Source organism: Chelonoidis abingdonii, chromosome 2, assembly GCF_003597395.2.
Source record: "Chelonoidis abingdonii isolate Lonesome George chromosome 2, CheloAbing_2.0, whole genome shotgun sequence".
In the NCBI taxonomy this organism is placed as follows: domain Eukaryota; kingdom Metazoa; phylum Chordata; order Testudines; family Testudinidae; genus Chelonoidis; species Chelonoidis abingdonii.
The window spans coordinates 61061544-61079653 of NC_133770.1; the positions used below are offsets into that span (position 1 = coordinate 61061544).

At 42.5% G+C, this 18110-nt stretch overlaps 1 protein-coding gene across 4 annotated transcripts in view; it reads left to right on the forward strand.

Annotated features, from left to right (window-relative positions):
* The first annotated feature begins 1026 nt into the window (after positions 1–1026).
* HDAC9 (histone deacetylase 9) overlaps positions 1027–18110 on the forward strand; it is a 362822-nt gene continuing 345738 nt past the window's right edge. For 2 of the 4 annotated variants that reach the window (XM_075062392.1, XM_075062393.1), the window contains exons 1-2: positions 1097–1180; positions 1599–1661. In XM_075062392.1, coding sequence (XP_074918493.1) covers positions 1640–1661 — 22 coding nt within the window. In that variant the 5' untranslated portion in view covers positions 1097–1180; positions 1599–1639. Of the gene's footprint in view, positions 1314–1598; positions 1662–18110 lie in introns of all 4 variants that reach the window. The other 2 variants (XM_075062394.1, XM_075062391.1) reach the window with 2 other exon arrangements.

An 18110-nucleotide genomic window follows, 5' to 3' on the forward strand; every position in this document is an offset into this window, starting at 1 on the left:
TGTACTTAATTAGCAAATATAATCTGCCCCTATTTACCTTTTAAAATGGAAATAAACAATTCTTGGGAGTAAGAATAGATCAGGCAACAGCTACACTTGACATTGCATCACACAGTAGCTTGCAAGACGTACAGCAACATGTAGTTTTAACATTTCTATGAAAGTCTAAAAGCTGCTATTTTGAGTCCACGTTTCCTTTTAAACTCAGATAACTGCAGTAAAAATTGTTTAGAGCTGAAGCTGTGAGAGAGGCAGACTAGTGCAGCTCTTGTCCAAATTCTAATAAATCACTAGAATAATGCATCTCTAATATGCGGTACTGCAGCTGAAAACAGACATTAGGACTACATCAATCATACTAAAAATGAACAAACTGCTTATAATGAAAGTGAAAAAATGGATCCCTCATTAACATGCCCTCCCGCCCACCACTGTCTGATTGGTTTCAGAAGCCACTGCTTCTGAGCTTACTGTAGGACCTGAAACTAAAAGACAGCAGCAAGATTCTAGTGCTACAGCCAAGTGCACCGTAGCCAGAGAAACAGGCAACAAAAATAGAATGCCAGGATTGCTGTGTGTGGGTGAGGCAGAAACCACATTATGAGCAAAAGCTTCCAGTATTATTTTAGAACCAATCCAGAGCCCTTCTCATTTTGTTCTCTTCACAAAATACTCATGGGGAGGATCGAAGGAGAAAGAAATCAAACAAACATAAATCTAGAATTTTAATTTATATTCATTCCCCTTCTTCTTTTCTTGCTTGAAAAGCTGCTCAAACATACATTTGTGCACAAATAAGTTTTACAGTGGGAAAGGGTTAATTACTTTTGAGGATTGGCAAGAGAATTGCAGTTTGAAAGATAGAGACTGGACAGCTGTGTTTGCTGTGGTATTTTTAAGTGCATTAATGCAGGCTCCAATCGCTGGGCCATGCTTGACCTATTTTTGGCTCAGGCTGGCCATTGTTCTATTTCTGTTGCCTGTGGGCCACACTGTTGTTGATTCATATGCAAATGAGTTATCACTAGCTTCAGCCAACTTTGCAGAGACACAGAGCAAGGGAGATAGAGAGAGAGGGAGACGGAGAGGAGAGAGAGAAAGGAGGACACAGAGACAGAAACACTTGTGAGGCTGAGGGTAATTGAAACTAAGCCCTTAGGGGCTGAAGTCCCTGGAAACGGTGCTTATTTGGTTTTATTTTTTGAAGTGGCTTTATTCTCCCCACCACCACTCCCCAAGAAAGCCTGAAGCACAAATACGTTTCTTCATCCACCTGCTGTTGGCTTCCAGAACACAACTATTCCAACTCAGAGGTGCATAGTCCACTGAGTCCTTATTATTATTTTGCAACAGACTGGGGCAGAATAAAAATGGATTGTCCTTTTGTTTTTTAAATAGATATTCATTCAAATGCTTAAATATTGTTGATTACCAAAGTCTATTATTTCTCCCACCCCACTGTGAAGGAGGTAGGATTAGAGAGGGTCGCTCGTGACTCCTCTGTATGGTACAGTGATGAATCTTTCATGTAGCTGAAGTACAGACTGATTGGAATATGCTGCAGACAATTTACGAGAGCGAATCGTGTTTTTCCTCAGATGGAGTTTCTGGACGTGAACAGCTCTTTGCTCAGCAAAGAATGCACAGTATGATCAGCTCAGGTAAGAGGCAGTTCAATAACTAAGCCTTCTCTGTCTGGAGGGTGACTTTCTCAGGAAATACAAACTGTCACAGAAAAGCATTTCTGCTTTAAAGAATTGGTTCTATTTCAAGTTCTTTTATTCCACTTCTTATTAAATGATTATCTCTATAACAATATTTTTTGGACACTTGCTCCTGCTGTTGTGGTTTTCTTTTAAGGCTACTGTTTCCAAGCAGAAAGAAAACTAGCAAGTAAAATACAGTGTGGGGGTTTTTCTCCTCTTGTTCTGTGATGGCAAAATGGGGCTTGCAATGATCACAGGTTCAGTCAGAATGAGAATCCATCAAACAAGACCTTATCAGCAGGCTGCAATTCATATAACCCATCTTAGTCAGTTTTGTTCATATATAATTTTGTAAGCAGCTATAGGTCTATTTGTAAGTTTCTTTTTCTCAGGTTTACAGACAGAGTTTTCTGTAGATGTCCTTTTCTGTTTTCATAATGCTGTCATCTTTGATTACTCTAAAATAAGTCTGTATCTTTCTTACAAAGGGCTCATGTTACTTTAAATGTATTACTTTACTTTAAATCTGTTTGTACCTTTAAACATATTTGGGAACCTTGGCAATGCCAGTCAGATGTAAAATCAGTGTCACTGAAAATGTAAGTTGGATGTGTTTTATAAGGAGGTATTTTAAAGCTGCAGTTACAGAGTAATAGATATTATCTCCCAGTTTTGAAGACCTTGTATTTTCTAGTTTCTGTAGTATCTGTGTTTTAGACCTCACAAATGATGCACTGAAATTGAATTAAGCTGCAAAAGTTTAACAAGATAACTTAGTAAAAGAACCCAGAGCGCAAGTCAAATTTGGTGTCTCTCTGGTTAACACTGTGTGGTTCTGGCTTTGGTTTTACAGTGGTTCACTTCATTATGCTTTTGGACACAATGTTATCTGCCTTATGCGCTTTCAACCGCTTGTTTCTGCTTCTCTTTTATTAATTTGTAAAGTTGGCTTTGCATAAGACCTGCATGTGAAATGTGCTGTGAATTGCTCACATAGACTTCAATCTTAGTTAAACCCCCCAAAATGGTCACAAAACTTGGCAGTGCTTCCTACTTTCTGAAGTGTGAGCATATCTGAACGAACCCACGCCTGTTCTAATGTCCCTACCCTTGGTCCACCTGTTGAACCTTCTATGATTAGTATATATATTTGATATCTACTTCCTTTCCTGTTTTGTGGACAGGGATAAGCTGAGAGTTGTATTTGTTTTGTACTGGGATGGAATTGAAGAGCAGAATAATGGTTTCAGACATTAAAATAAATTATAATGTTGAGAGTTTGTCAACTGGGAATGCCTGCCTTTTCAGCCAAGACATATACATGTTTTAACAGCACAGTAAATAATTTCCATTTCAGAAAACCCAGGCCACCTAGAAATAATTATATATTGAGAGAAGTGATGAAAGACTGAAGAACTGCTTAAATGCAATCTTGGAGATAATGGAATGGGAGAGGGAACTTTTGACCAGTACGGCTTAATATTGTCTGTTTTCTCTGTTGTAAAGCTTTTTTCCCCTCTCATTGTGACTCAGTTTTTGGTCTCCTCTTCAAGAATTTCCAAAGCTGTTTCTTTGTGTTTTGGGAATAGGTTTTGTACCACTGGTACCAGGTTCCTTGTTTAAAAAAAAATCTGGGGGTAAATTTGTTCATAATGTAAAGGTTTAAGCACTGGCTCAGACTGTGACTAGGCACTGAAATTTCTGTCAAGCTTTCTCACAACTCTGCCAAGCCACCTAAATGTAGACCTGTTGTTATAGTCACTGGCCTACTGTGCACAGATCAATAGTTGTATGGTGGTTTTGTAATGGGCACCGACATAACCCAGGGATCAGACTAGGATCACGCTTTTCATTTTCATTTGCAAAAAAGCCAATTTTGAACCCAGTCTTACAGAGGTGGAAAGTTAGTGCGTAGCCCATCGTGGTGCCTTGAACTACCAGTCAGTACCATTTGAATAACAGCAGTTATCTGATTTGGAATCCAAGAAGAGCTGGTACTTTTCTGTGAGATTATAGCTCTACTTTCTTGCCTTGGAAACAAGAATGTCAGATAAAGTTTGATTTTTATCTGGTATTGTTAGAGCCATGTAACATATAAAACTTCTTCTGAAGCAACAGATAGTGTTTTAATTTCTTCCTTTCTTATTTGGGAGACAAAAGACTATTTTCCAGGTGAAGGCTTTTTAAACGTTACTTTGTTTAAAACAGAAACATTCTTCAGTATTTATGCTGACCTTTAAAATACACAAATAAAATACAACTAGTTGACATTTTACATAGTCTGCAGTTTAATCCATTTCATGTGCAGCTAGAGGTACAGTGGTGCTGTTGGGTGACCTCTACAGCTGTTGACTTCAGGAGTTTGCAGAATCAGGCCCTATAATTCGGTACATGACATTCTCCATATGTAGGCTGATGTTTTACAGAACTTATGGGAAATGTCACAACAATAGATAAAATCTAATAAAACACTAAGGATCCTTATATTTCTGAATTAGAAATACGCCTCCCTTTTGTTCTATAATATTTTATCACACTGTTATGCAACAAATAATAAATGAGATGCTGCTATACCTTAATGTCATTTAGAATGAAAACACCCCCTCTTCCCATTTCTCAAACTTGTGAAAGACATCTGTGTCTGCAGAGCCTGCTCTACTGCTTATAGGAGAAAGGAGTTGCCTCTCTAAGACTGCTAGGGTGCTTGCTATATGGCTGTGCTAGGGTGGCTAAAATGACAGCTAATTGTAGTGGGGTTTTTTGTGTGTACACTAATGACTTAGTGATCTGTTTTCTCATGTAGACGTGTGTAACGTCCATTCCTATTAATGAGCTACATGTATTTATCATAAGAGACTGGACTTCTAAATATTTACACTATGCACTCTTAATCCTTCAGAAATCTAAGAATTAGCACACATTTAGCACTCACTTAATGGATTTTTAGATTTGCAAATCTCCAAATTCACTGTGCACGCATTCCTCAGCTCTATTTTTAAGATAGATGGAGTCAACCCCAAAGGAGACACTTCCAATGGGCATCTGATATGTATTTGCAAACCAAACTGTCTGAGGAATTTCTAAGAATACTGGGCATATGAAATGCTCCTGTCATGTGAAACAGCAATTCTGGTATTCCCTTAATTACTGCTTTGCCTGCCTGCCTCCATCTCAGCTTGTATATCACGTTATGAATGGGATGATCTGGATAGGTACCAATCAAAAGTATAATCATGAATGGGACAATCTAGATAGGCACCAAATTAAGATGCTATGTAATTACAAACACCTACACCCTATGTCAGACAATAAGAATATCAGCATTCTTGAAAAAGACTGTATTATATGTTAATGTATGGTGCTCTTTGCTCTGAAATGCACAAAGTAGTACCAGCAGGTTTCTTCAACAAGACAATATTGATTAAAATTATGGTATTAAATATGTATTTTATCCATAAGAAAGTGAACTTTTCTCTGTCTCTTTCTCTGTCTCTAAGGAAAAAATACTTTGTCTTGTTAATTTCCCCACCAAAAATGGGAAAAGTGTGTTGGGTCAAACTGATCTCTAGTGAAAGGCCTGTAAGCTTAACTGAGCAAGGTAAATAATTTGCCCAGAACAATAATAACTGATGTTTAACACTACTACTAAGCTTTTTTAGAGCAGGGCAAAAAAGTTGCAGCGAACAACAATAACTGGACTAAATGGAGTTTAACCAGTGATTAATTTGGCCTTTGTATAGAGGGGAGATGTAGATTTACCATGCTGTGAGGACTGAAGATACATGGCTTTGAGAAGTAAAACCCAAGATCATCAATCCTTTTAGTCATTAACTATTCCTTGCCGTTTTTTAAGAAGGGTAGGGATGTTGGTCCAGCTTTCCTGGCCATATTCCAACATGGATGCCTGCGTTCTTCCTCTCTACACTCTACCTGCATTTGTATTTGGATAAAGACTTTGTCTCTTCTGATCCTATACTGTTGTGTTGTGCTTACAAGCCTGGTCAAAGCTCAAAAAGAGCTTGAGTTCTAAGCCTACATGTGCCATTGACTTGCTGGCCCTGGGCAAGTTACATAACTTGGTACATCTCAGTTTTTCCCATAAAATCAGGAAAATAATTCTTACCTATCAGGCTTGTAAGATTGTTCGCTATAGAGTAAAATAATTCAGAATGACTTATTCGATTAACGTAGCCTCTCTGTCTACGTCCAAAATATCTGCAGTTTCCTGAAATCTAGGCAGTGCATATATTGTCAAATATTTTACTCTGTGGTTTGATCAAGAAATTCAAGTTGCGTTGCTTAGAGGTGAGTGGTGGAATAAATCACGTTTGTTGTTTCACTAGCATCTGTGACTTTGAAATCCACTTCCCAGGGCCAAGAAAACTCAGTTGCTCAAATGTTTTTGCACAGTGAATGCCAAACGATGGCTGAATCCAATTCATTTGAAGATTTGCTCTAATACAGTCGTTCTCAACCAGGGGCCTGGGGCCCCCTGGGGGGCTGTGAGCAGGTTTCAGGGGGGCTGCCAAGCAGGGCCAACGTTAGATTTTCTGGGACCCAGAACAGAAACCTGAAGCCCCACCACATGGGGCTGAAGCCTGGGCCCCTGGGCATCCGGGGGTGAAGCCAAAGCCTGAGCACTGTAGCTTTGTGGGCACCCCTGTGGTGTGGGACCCCAAGCAATTTCCCTGCTTGCTACCCCTTGACGCTGGCCCTGGCTTTCATATGCAGAAAAACAGTTGTTGTAGCACAGGTAGGCCAGAGAGTTTTTATAGTATATTGTAGGGGAGGGGAGCCTCAGAAAGAAAAAGATTGAGAACCCCATCTCTAATATTCATGGCAAACTTGAATTATTTGTCCATTTCAGTTAGATACCATATAGCATTTTACACTGGTAAGGGGCTGTACAACTCTTATCTTGAGGCAATGGCACGGTAGCTATTAAAACACTATTGTGAGAGAGAACACTTGATGTTTCCCTGAACTTGTGCTATTTGGCTCTCACTAGAGCTCTGGAAAGAGGATAAGCAGAAGAGCTGAGCAATAAGCATGTTCCAAGAAACAGAGAATATCTTGCTGCTGTAGATATGAAACCCAGAAACTCTTTAAAGCATCCAATATTTTTCTGCCAAGGGTATCCATTTCTGTCCCACAGACTCAAAGGGAGAAAATAGGATCTATTCAGTGTTATGGCTGTTTACATTCTGAGGCCTGCCATCACCTTTAATGGAATTAGAAGATCCAAAGTATTATGGATCCTGCAGTCCTCATGCAGAGAAAACTCCATTGACTTCAGTGGAAGTTTTGCCTGCTCTAGGGCTGCAAGACTGGACATTGATACTGCAGTGAGCTGTGTGAACAGCCAAGGGGAACAGAAAGCACCTGCTAGGTTGGCCCCATTCTGAGTGACACTGATTTTGGACTTTACCATTCCTAAAAAACGGGTATGGAATTGAGCAATCCTAATTTCATCATGTGTCTTGTGATATTTGGTGTTTTTCTTAAAGCCTTAGCTCCTGGATTCCTGAAATTATATGAAAATCTCAGTTTTCCTTTAATTTCTAGTTCTCACGATTATGGAGAAAAGTGTGAAAATATGAACCCTTAAAGGCACAAAAAACAAAAGAAAAAAAACAGATTCAGATAAAAACAATCCAATATGTAATATTTAAAAAAAAACTTTATGCCATTCTCTTGATTTCTGAGTGCTTGGCATTGAAAGTATTGCAGCTGCTACTTGACTGAATTGCAGGTACTCACTGATACCAGCAACAATTCTCTGTAGAGTGCAGTGCATGATAACTTTCAATAGAAGAGGACTTAAACTCTTTCAGTTTTTTTGCCTTTATTATTTTAGCTACATGTATTCAAATCTTCAGCTCTACTTCATAGTTTGGTATGTATTGCAGTTAAAAGCAGACAGTGTGAACCAAAATCATACCTGTATATGAACCCACTGATTTCATGCACTGAGTGCAAGAAGAGAATTTGTCCCATTCAGTATACAATTTGCATTGTCATAGCTTTCATCAAACTTCCATTTCTGCATTAAACATTCTTTCCCTTTCTCTTGTACAGTGTTTGTAGAGAAAGCAAAAGCTGTGAGAAGGCAGAATGACTGACCATGTAGTATGCAAACATTAATACACATCTGTGTGTGTGTGTGTGTGTCTGTGCATGTGCATGTATTTTCCATATGATGTTTCAGATGGCATGACACGGTAACCCAGTGTAAACTAGTACAGTTTCTGTTGGTAAAAAACCCAAAACAACCCAAAAGCATTCTGGGGAAAGAAGATGGCAGATTGTTGTTAAATCGATGAAAATCTAACATGCCCTCTATTGTAGATCTCTTTAGCAGGCTGACTCCAATGGGTCAGTTATTCTTAGCCTAGTTATTTTCATCTTGTGGCATTACAGGTCTAAGATTAGCCTGTTAGGCGTTATCATTCCATCTGAGTTACCTCTTAATATAACTCTACACCGGAATGATTATTTATAGACAGAGCATTCTGTCATTTTTGGGTTATTTCTAGTAGTTTAAATAAAGAAGAGCAACGTTCAAGAAAAACCACAGATTCCTTCCTGCTGCCAAAACAACATGATAACAGCCTGCTAAGGGGCGATGATATCGTTTAAAATGTGTGCTTATAGCAGATGCGACATCCCGTTTATCTCCACCACTTCAGCTAAAAAGAGATGCCTTAGGATAGTGCTCTCTTCTGCACAGGCAGAGAAAGGGGTCCAAATTAACGCACCATGTCACAGAGAATGTAAGATTTCAGTTGACAATGACAACAAGAGACAGCCAGGTTCTATTTTTAGGGGTAAGCACTGTCAGGCTCTGTGTTCAGTGCGAACATGTCACACATACACAGCTCCTCTAGCATCGACCCTTCTTGTGAAAACTCATTAACCACAATACAAATGTCTTCGATTCAGTTACATGCCAGCATGCACTGAAATTCTCTATGCAAAGACACAATGGTCAACTTCCGTTCTTTGACGCATTTTAGCAAACCACTTCCTACTGCCCCTAAAACATGCATGCTTACTTGAACAGCTTCAAATCCTACATAAAGAGCTATAGGTCATAACTATGATGGGCTAAATTCTCCCCTTGCTTACACCCGTAGAACCCTACTGAAGTTAGTGTAGTTGCACAGGTATAACGAAGGGCAGTGGTAGGCTCAGTGTAGCTTTTGGAGGCAATGTAAGAAGAAAGAATGAGGATAATGTAACAGCTCTGTAGGTACATGTTGCTCAGGGAGCTGGTGAAATATACTGCAGTAATATCCAGGGACATCATCATAACAGTCTAACAAACTTTCCCCCCAAATTAAACAGCTTATTGTGACCCCTGTGCACATTCCTGACTAAACAAAATGTCCCTGGGCTATATTCATTTTGGAATGGAAGTGTTTAAAAATGTCTGAAAAAATGGTAGCATCCATGATACGGTCTGGCAGTGCTGCATTAATGGTTAATTCATATATTATATGATAAGTAGTGCTTTTTTTTGTCAGATATGCAGTTTTGTACATTACTTTAAGGCTACATTGGCATTATCATCTGAACATAGCTGATACATCTGCTTTAGCTGTTTTGTGTCTCCTGATTATAAACCACTTACTGCTTTGGGAAGTGTATAAACATGACAAGAGCTTCAAGAATTCAGGCCCTTTCTTGATGAGGGTGCTTGAAATGCAGAATGGTTCATTCTAATGATAGCACATTCCTTCTTGTATTGAGACTGCATATAATCAAAATGAGACAAGACCAAGTACAAAATGAATTATTTCAAAATGCCAATTTTCTAAATCATGTTTTTACAATCAAAGGTTATTGTTCTCTCCCGTGGTGCCTGCAGCTGGACGTATGCATACCCCAGGGAGGAATGACAGCTATTCAGTGTATGTGCAGCCTGGAATGGAATAATAAGAAAGCTTAATGTTAATTTAATAATTTCGCCCATTTGTTCTGTTCTTAATCCAAGTTTCCTTTTTCTTTCTTTGTGCCCAATGCCAGAGCCCTGTTGGTGTTGAGCAGGAACAATATTGCAGGGATGAGGGACTATAGCCTCTAAATGCCAAATGTTATGCAGTAACTGTGTTTGGTTTGTGCTGCTCCTGCATGCAACCCACAGTAAATATGTTAGCAGTTGACTTTATTACTTAGTCCTTCATAACTCCACTCTCTGTTGAGAATTTTTTTTAGTCCTCTTAATCTACCTTTGTGATTCCTAGGTTCACCAGTCATTTTGAAAGGCATGGCTTTTTCCTTGAACTGAATAAATATTATATTTTCATGGATCTAAAATAATCTAAACAACCAGTCTCAATCTTCTAGACTGTTGTTTTTGACAGTCAAATTAAAAATGACCTTGAAACTATTTAAAATGCATGCGGAAAATGTATGAATTACAACAAAAAACTTGAAATACATTTAAACACAGGCTTTTGGGGAGTTTATTCTCAGATAAATAATTTAATGTCAGAGAGATTTAATATCTTGAAGCACAAGAAAAGATATATAGGTAGAAAGAAAAGATTGCCAGTATACGTCTTTATTAATAAAAGTAGCAGGACAGGGGTATAGCATATTTTCCTTAAGCGTTTATTCCATTATTTCTTGTCATTGTTTCATTAAGACATTTTCCATATAATGACTTTTTTCAGAGAAAGGACAACAATGTACATTTTTAAAGATTGAGAATAGTTTCCACTGAAATAATTTCAGCCTCGGCAATAGTATTTAGCTCTCATGTATATTTCTTCAGGTAGTGTGATAGATTAAGACCCCAGATGGAAAGTGGTTGGAAAAGGATGGGAGAGGTTAAGAAACATAGCACCTGGAGCAAAAAGGTTAACATTATAAGTGCACCTCCAGAAAATGTTAAATGTTGCTGCCGGGGAGGTTGGTGAAAGAACTGAAAAAGAAAGGGAATTGCATAGGAAGTGGAAAAGGGAGATTGAAATACACATTAGCCATCCAGGAAAGGGAACCTAAAATAAGAAAGGGGAAAACTATTCTGAACTAACCACATTTAACTGAAAGAATAGAGGATCTATACAAAAAATGGAAAATTATGAATAACGCAAGGGAAAATTGAGAACATTATAAAATAAGCAAAAGTTGTAAGGGCCAAATTCAGACACACATGGATTTTCTCCCAAACAGTTGTACATTAAGGCTGCAAAAACAATTAATTCTGAGCCAATATTGAGGCATCCCTCTCCCCACCACATATAGCATATTGGCAGGACAGCACCGGTTTGTCTAGATGAACAGTTAGTGTGCAGCAAGCTGGGATGTAAATCTACTTCGCATGAGTATGTGGACACTAACTGTCCATGTGGTCCCTACTACCATGCACTAAAAGTTCAGTAGTGTGGTTTGATCTACTCTATTTTGAAACAAGAGTAGATGAAGGCTCAGGGGAGAACTTTTAGTGCTCATCTGCAGAGTCCACATGGACGGTTAAAGTGTGGCAAGCTAGTGTAAAATAGATTTATACCCCATCTTACCATGAACCTATTTGTTTATCTAGACAAGCCCTTAGTTACCTGTCTGGTGTGGGGTGCATAGGACTATGGGGACATTACAGGTGTCACAATGTGTGGGATACATCCCTAGGCTCCTTCTTGGAATGCAGCTTGGCATTCATGGAGCACCTACAGAGCAGATTCTCCATAGGTTTGTGGGGACATAGAATTAGACCAGAACACTTACACTCGTTTCTCCTCCCCTTCATCTTTTTTGGCCAGTTAGAATTTTGCACTCATTTGCTATTTTTATGCTGATTTCAACACATAAAGGCTTATACTGAGGCAATCGGAAAACATTATGCAGGAAGCAAGGAAATTGCAAGTGACAATAGTAGAGAAGCCACGAGCAAAGTGGAAACAGAGATAAGGAAAGCTACTGTAACTAAGATTAATAGGAGTGACACTGCAGATGAATAAATGGTAGTGATACTGACCTTGCAAAGGCTAATGGACATGCAGGAGACTCGGGAGGGGGGGTACCTCTACACCACAATAGTCAGGGGTGTGGTTTGCACCTTGTATCGACTACCCATGCTCACTTTAATCTCGCTAGCTCTCTAAAAATAGAATTGAGGACATAGCAGCATGGATTTCAGTGTGGGCTGCACAAGTGATTACATACCCTGGAGGGTAAGGCAGGCTTGTGCAGACGGTGCTGTCTCATCCTGACTGTTCCTTTTATTGAGCTAACTAGATTAAAGTTATTATGGGTACGTCTACATGGGCTGCAAATCACATCCTTGGCTTCAGTGCAAATGTAGCCTAAGGCTCAAGGGTTAGGTGAGCTCAAACAAGCTTGCTAAGGCTTGTGAGTGGGCCAATGATTCTCCTAAGGTTATTTGGTAGTTCTCCCATTCTGTAGACTTCAGTAGATCAACAGGAAGAGGAGAAGCACCATAAACCTACTGTTCTGTCCAGTCACCCTCTACTTGCAGACATTCTCAGTCTGCAACTGTGATGGATTCTCCATTACTGGCAATGTTTAAATCACAATTTGATGTCCTTCTAAAAAGGTATTGTGTAATTCAAACCATAGGCGCAGACTCCACGGAAAAAAATTGGTGGGTGCTGAGCACACACCGGCAGCTCCCTGTGGCCCCACTCCCCTGCTCCAACTCGCCTCTGCTGCGAGCACACTGAGTGTCCTGCTTGTCCTCCCTCCAAGCCCTTGCACCATGACACAGCTGATTCGCAGGGCAGGGAGGGATGGGGGAGGGGGAGAATGCCATATGCTGAGCGAAGAGGCGGGGCCAGGGTGGGGATTTGGGGAAGGGAACCAATAGGGGTAGGGAGAGGGTGGGGTTAGGGTGGGGACTTTGGGGCTGGGTTTGGAATGGGGGAAGGGCCAGGGGTGGGGATAGGGTAGTATATTTTATTTTATAGGAGAAACAAAATAGATGACAGCATACAGTAGTGACACACTCTACTCAGCTGTGAAACTCCATCATCTGCTGGCCACACTTATGTCTAAGATTTTATCTGCTTCAACCGAGAAGGATTTGTATTAAGAAACTCCTTTGTATTCAACTAGGACTTTACAACTTGCTTCTCTTTGAGGAATGGTCCCTTTGGAAGATCTCACTGAGTCACCTGAACTCTGCCGCCCTTGACCAAGGTTGCTCTTGACTGAGGTCTAGTTTACACTAGAAAATTAAGTTGGCTTAACTGGGGGCTTGGCTACACTGGAGAGTTGCAGCGCTGCAACTTACTCACCGTCCACACTTGCAAGGCACATACAGCGCTGCATCTCCCTGGCTGCAGCGCTGGCCCTACTCCTGCTCTGCCTCGGGTATAACGATTGCAGCGCTGGTGATGCAGTGCTGCTCCGCAAGTGTGGCCACCAAAAGCGCTGTAAGTGGCCTCCAGGATATTAGGAGGTATCCCAGAATACCTGTTCAGCCACTCTGCTCATCAGTTTGCACTCTACTGCCCTGGCCTCAGGTGACCCGCTCTTTAAATGCCCGGAATTTAAAATCCCTTCCGTTTGCTCAGCCAGGTGTGAAGTGCAATCAGAACTTCCAGGGACCATGACTCCACGCCCAAACAAGCCCCAGCATGGAGCAATGGTGAGTTGAAGGACTCATCAGTGTTTGGGGGAAGGAAGCTGTGCAGTCAAGCTGCGCTCCAGCCATAGGAATTATGATACCTATGGCAGATCTCAAAGCCATGATCGAAAGGGGCCATGACCGGCGCGGTGGCATGCAGGTTAAAGTAAGGAGCTGCGGAGTGCCTATTGCAAAGCCCGCGAGGAAACCGCCGCTCAGGTGCTGCCCCCATGATGTGCCATTTTACAAGAAGCTGGATGCGATACTGGGTGACCCACGCCAATCCGAGGACACGATGGACAGTTCAGAGCCGGGAGAAGAGGTGGGGGAGGCTGTGGAGGAAACAGAGAGTGAGGTTACTGTGGGTGGGGAGACATCCCGGAGTCCCAGGAGGCATGCAGCCAGGAGCTCTTCAAGCCAGAGAAGTAGCCAGTCACAGCACTGGAAACTTGGTGAAGAAAAGCAGAGGAACCGGATTCCCGGGTAAAGCAATTTTTTATTTTCAGGATGAAATGTTTCGGGAGAGAAGGGGGTTTATGGCTGCGTCATGCAGCCTAGAGTGAATAGCCCATTGATTGTGTCTATCACTCGGGTAATCGGCCTCTACTCTTCAAAAGTTTCAGGGGGGGGTGGGGGTGCAGAGTGGGGCAATAGCGCTTGCGCAAGTTTATAGGAAAGCCACTGTGGTCTGTCCCAGTCAGGCTAACGTGTCGCGCCACTGTGCCCGTGAAGGGGGGGGACCATTGCTGCACACAGGCAAGCTGCTAGGGGCCAGGGCGAATCCGCCATTGCTGTAGAAGACCTTCCCTTCGCTCCCAGGTGACCCGCAGCATGAGATATCTTCCAGGATTAACCTGTGGAAAAAGTAGGGATAGTGTTCAGTGTAGGTCCCCTGCAGCTCTTTGCTTTCCCCAACGCACAGAAACCGCCAGTGCAGCCCTGAACAAATCAGTCCCCTTCACAGTGACCCGCGGCAATGGAATATCTTCCAGGAATAATTAACTCCTGCACTCATTCTCAACTCACCATGTCTCGCTGCTGTGGGTTCTATGTGAATCTGGTTGGTATGTGGAAAGTATCACTAAAGTGAGACTGAAACGCCTTCACTGTGAATTATACAACAATGCTGCCTCTCTGTTAAATTTCCAATTTTTGTCTTTCTAATAACAGTGTCCTTGAATACCCCACGGCTGGATCAAGACTGCTAAAAGGCCTACAGAACTTGAGGAAGAAGCCTCAAAAAAGCAAAAAGAAGATAGGTGAAAGTCAGTTACAATCAGTCGCCGAGAGAGTAAAAAACTCCAGAACTGGAGGAGAAAATGCAGAATCTGAGGGAAAGAGAAAGCAGGAAAAGCAATAGCTAAGAAGAAAAGCACGAAGCAGCTGATAAGCATCCTGGCGCACTAAACGGACTTGTATCCACAGCTCGTAGCCATGCCAAGGCAGAGCACTACTGTGCAGGCCCCCCACATCCCAAAGCTCTTTCCCTTGTTGCCCAATTGCAAGCTCAAAAACCCCCGTCTCCAGCATTCAGTTATTACTCACCAGCAGCTGCCCCCAAACCTGTACATTCACCACCAGCCCTGAGAACTACGACCCGTTAAACCCTCTGCAACTCAACCCCCATCACCATGCCAGCATTTTCACCTGAACGTGCAGCAGTCATTGCACAGTGCTCCAGACAGGAACATATCAAAAAAACCTTCTGACTGTACAATTCACTCACCCAACCCCCCTGCCCTTTTGGGTATTTTCTTCAATAAATGAATTAGTGGTTTCGAAAACATTTTCTTTACTGCAGAAAATGTAAAATACCGTACCCAGGAAAAAACAGCACTGCAATCATTGTAAACCACTGCACTTTACTCCGGAAGGCACCAAACATTACGTTGGCTTTCAGCCCTCAAAATTCCTCCTCAGGCATCCCTAATCCTTGTAGCCCGCTGGCCTCTCTAGTAGCCCTGCTCTCTGCTGTGCAAAATTCAGCCTCCAGCGTGAACCTCGAGTCCTTCCTGACTGAAGTTTCACCTCCCTCAACAAAATATGGAGGGTAACAGGCACGCGGAAAAACCGCAGGATGCTGCTTTCCCCAAGTTAGCTTCCCATAAGAGAATGCCAGCGCCTTTTAAACGGCCAAAAGCACATTCCCAGTCCCATTCGGCACCGGCTCAACCTGTATTTAACCGTCCTTCTCCTGTCACTTCCCTTAATAGGTTCATGACCCAAGGATTAAGGGTAAGCGGGGTCTCCAAATCACAGGGGCATTTCGACGTCCCCCTACTGTGATCTTCCGGCTGGGAAATAAATCCCGGCCTGCACTTCTGAACAGGCCACTGGTTCAGAAAGATCATGTCATCATGCACCTTCTCCAGGCCAGCCTGTGTAAAATTCAATGAAACGCCCACGACCACAGGCCGCCTGGAGAACCATAGAAGAAATACCCCTCCGATTAATTCCAGATGCTAGGGTGGATGGGGCCAAACTAGGAGTATGCGTCCCATCTACTGCCCTCCACAGTTAGGGAAACCATGTGCAAAGCCATGCCAGAATGTAACTGCACGCCCCAGATCACGGTCTCTTAGCAGATCGATAAATGCCCGAAACTTGCAATCAACCGATGCCACGGTCACTTCCCACTCCAAACTGGTTTGCGACCGATCAGTAGCTGTCTGGAGTTGCCAGCTTCCAGACTGCAATAGCCACCCGCTTCTCCACTGACAGGGCAGCTCTCAATCTTGTGTCACTGCGCCACAGGGTGGGGGCAAGCTCTTCACACAGTCCCATAAAAGTGGCTTTTCTCATCTGAAAGTTCTGCAGCCACTGCTCGTTATCCCAGACTTGCAGGACGATGTGATCCCACCACTCAGTGCTTGTTTCCCGAGCCCAAAAGTGGCGTTGCACGGTGCTGAGCATTTCCGTTAATGCCAAAAGCACTTTAGTGTCATACGGATCAGGCGACTCGATATCATCATTGGACTCCTCACCCTCACTTTGGAGCTGAAGGAATAGCTCAACTGTCAAACGTGATGTGCTGGCGACATTCATCAGCAAAGTCCTCAGCAGCTCGGGCTCCATTTCCCACAGAAATTGCGCTGCACAGAAACCGTTGGGAGACTCACAATGGAGCCAAATGTGGACGGAAAAACAGTGACTGCCGGGATGTGAAGCGATGCACCATGGGGTGTTGGGACAGGAAGTGGAATGACCCGCACCCTTCCGTCCCTTTCCCACAACCCACAGCGCCAAAATGGGATGAGGTGCTCTGTGGGATAGCTGCCCACAATGCACCACTCCCAACAGCGCTGCAAATGTGGCCACACTGCAGCGCTGGTAGCTGTGAGTGTGGCCACACTGCAGCGCTTTCCCTACACAACTGTACGAAGACAGCTGTAACTCCCAGCACTGCACAACTGCAAGTGTAGCCAAGGCCTATGTCATTCAGGGGTGTGAAAAATCAAAGCCCTGAAACAGCATAGTTAAACCAACCTAACCCCCAGTGTAGTCAGTGCTAGACTGATGGAAGAATTCTTCCATCAACCTAGCTACTGCCTCTCAGGTAAGTGGATTATGGAGTTAGTGTCTACACTGAAGTACTACAGTGGCACAGCTGCTGTAGCATTTCAAGTGTAGACAAACCCTGAGTGCCTAGAAAATGCACTTCTCAAACTTTAATTGGTAATTTATGTATGAAAAGAACAGAGCTTAGTATGTCATACCTAATTAACCTTATTAAACACCACTTAATCACATGGCCCTTCCCCATTAAGTGGAATGTGTGCTAATACTGTCCTGATTAAAGAGGCACCATTGTTGATAGGCTAAATTTCAGGATGTCCCAGTAAGAAGAAAAGACTATAATAAGTTTTTAGTTTTATATAGCCCACTTGACCCTAAAGTGAGGGTTACATCAGCTTCACTGAACTGCAATAATCTCAGTTATAGTGGAGATAGCCGAGAACTGGAGCACAAGACCCTGCACAACAATGGTGGGGAGGGACAAGTAGGACTTTGGTACAAAAAAAAAAGCCTCCATTACCAGTTTGTGTATCTTCTTCTTCATTTTCTGTTTACATGTGCTTCTTTCGAGAAAATGTTTTTGCCAGACATTTTTTCCAGTCCAATCCCCCTGTTCCTTCTCAGCTTCTCTAACATGCTAATGCCCCTCCCCCTCATATGTATCATCACCTTTCTAGACAATCTGGAAAGTAATAGAGCTAAAATGCAGGGATGAATATTCTGCCCCATATGGCCTCTGGCTGGAGTAGCACTGAATAACAATGCATATATGAATTGCATCAGGCAGAAGCCCACATATCAGCAAACACAGGTCACATATTCTGTAGTGCACCAATCATTGGAGCTGAATATTGGGTCAAGTTTAATGCCCAAATTTTGATTTTCAAGGCTGTCAGTCGATTGTACTTTTACTAACTACACGTCTTCCTTGACCAAGACCTCCCAAGACAGTTATATTCATCCCTGTGAAACTCTCAGCAGAGTGTGTTAAACTGGTCAGAGCTGGAGACAGAGCCTTTTTGGTGGCAGACCCATTGTGGTGGAATGCCTCTTTCTACACCAGCTGAGGATGACCACAGACATAACTGCAGTCAGGGCAAAATGCAAGACTCACTTCTCTGTCTTAGCTTTCCCAAAGCTCTAATGAGAAACTGAGGGCTTGGCTACACTGGAGAGTGGCAGCGCTGGTGAAGGGGTTACAGCGCTGCAACTCACTCTGTGTACACACTTGGAAAGCCCAGCCAGCGCTGCAACTCCCTGGCTGCAGCGCTGGCTGTACACCTGGTCTGATTGGG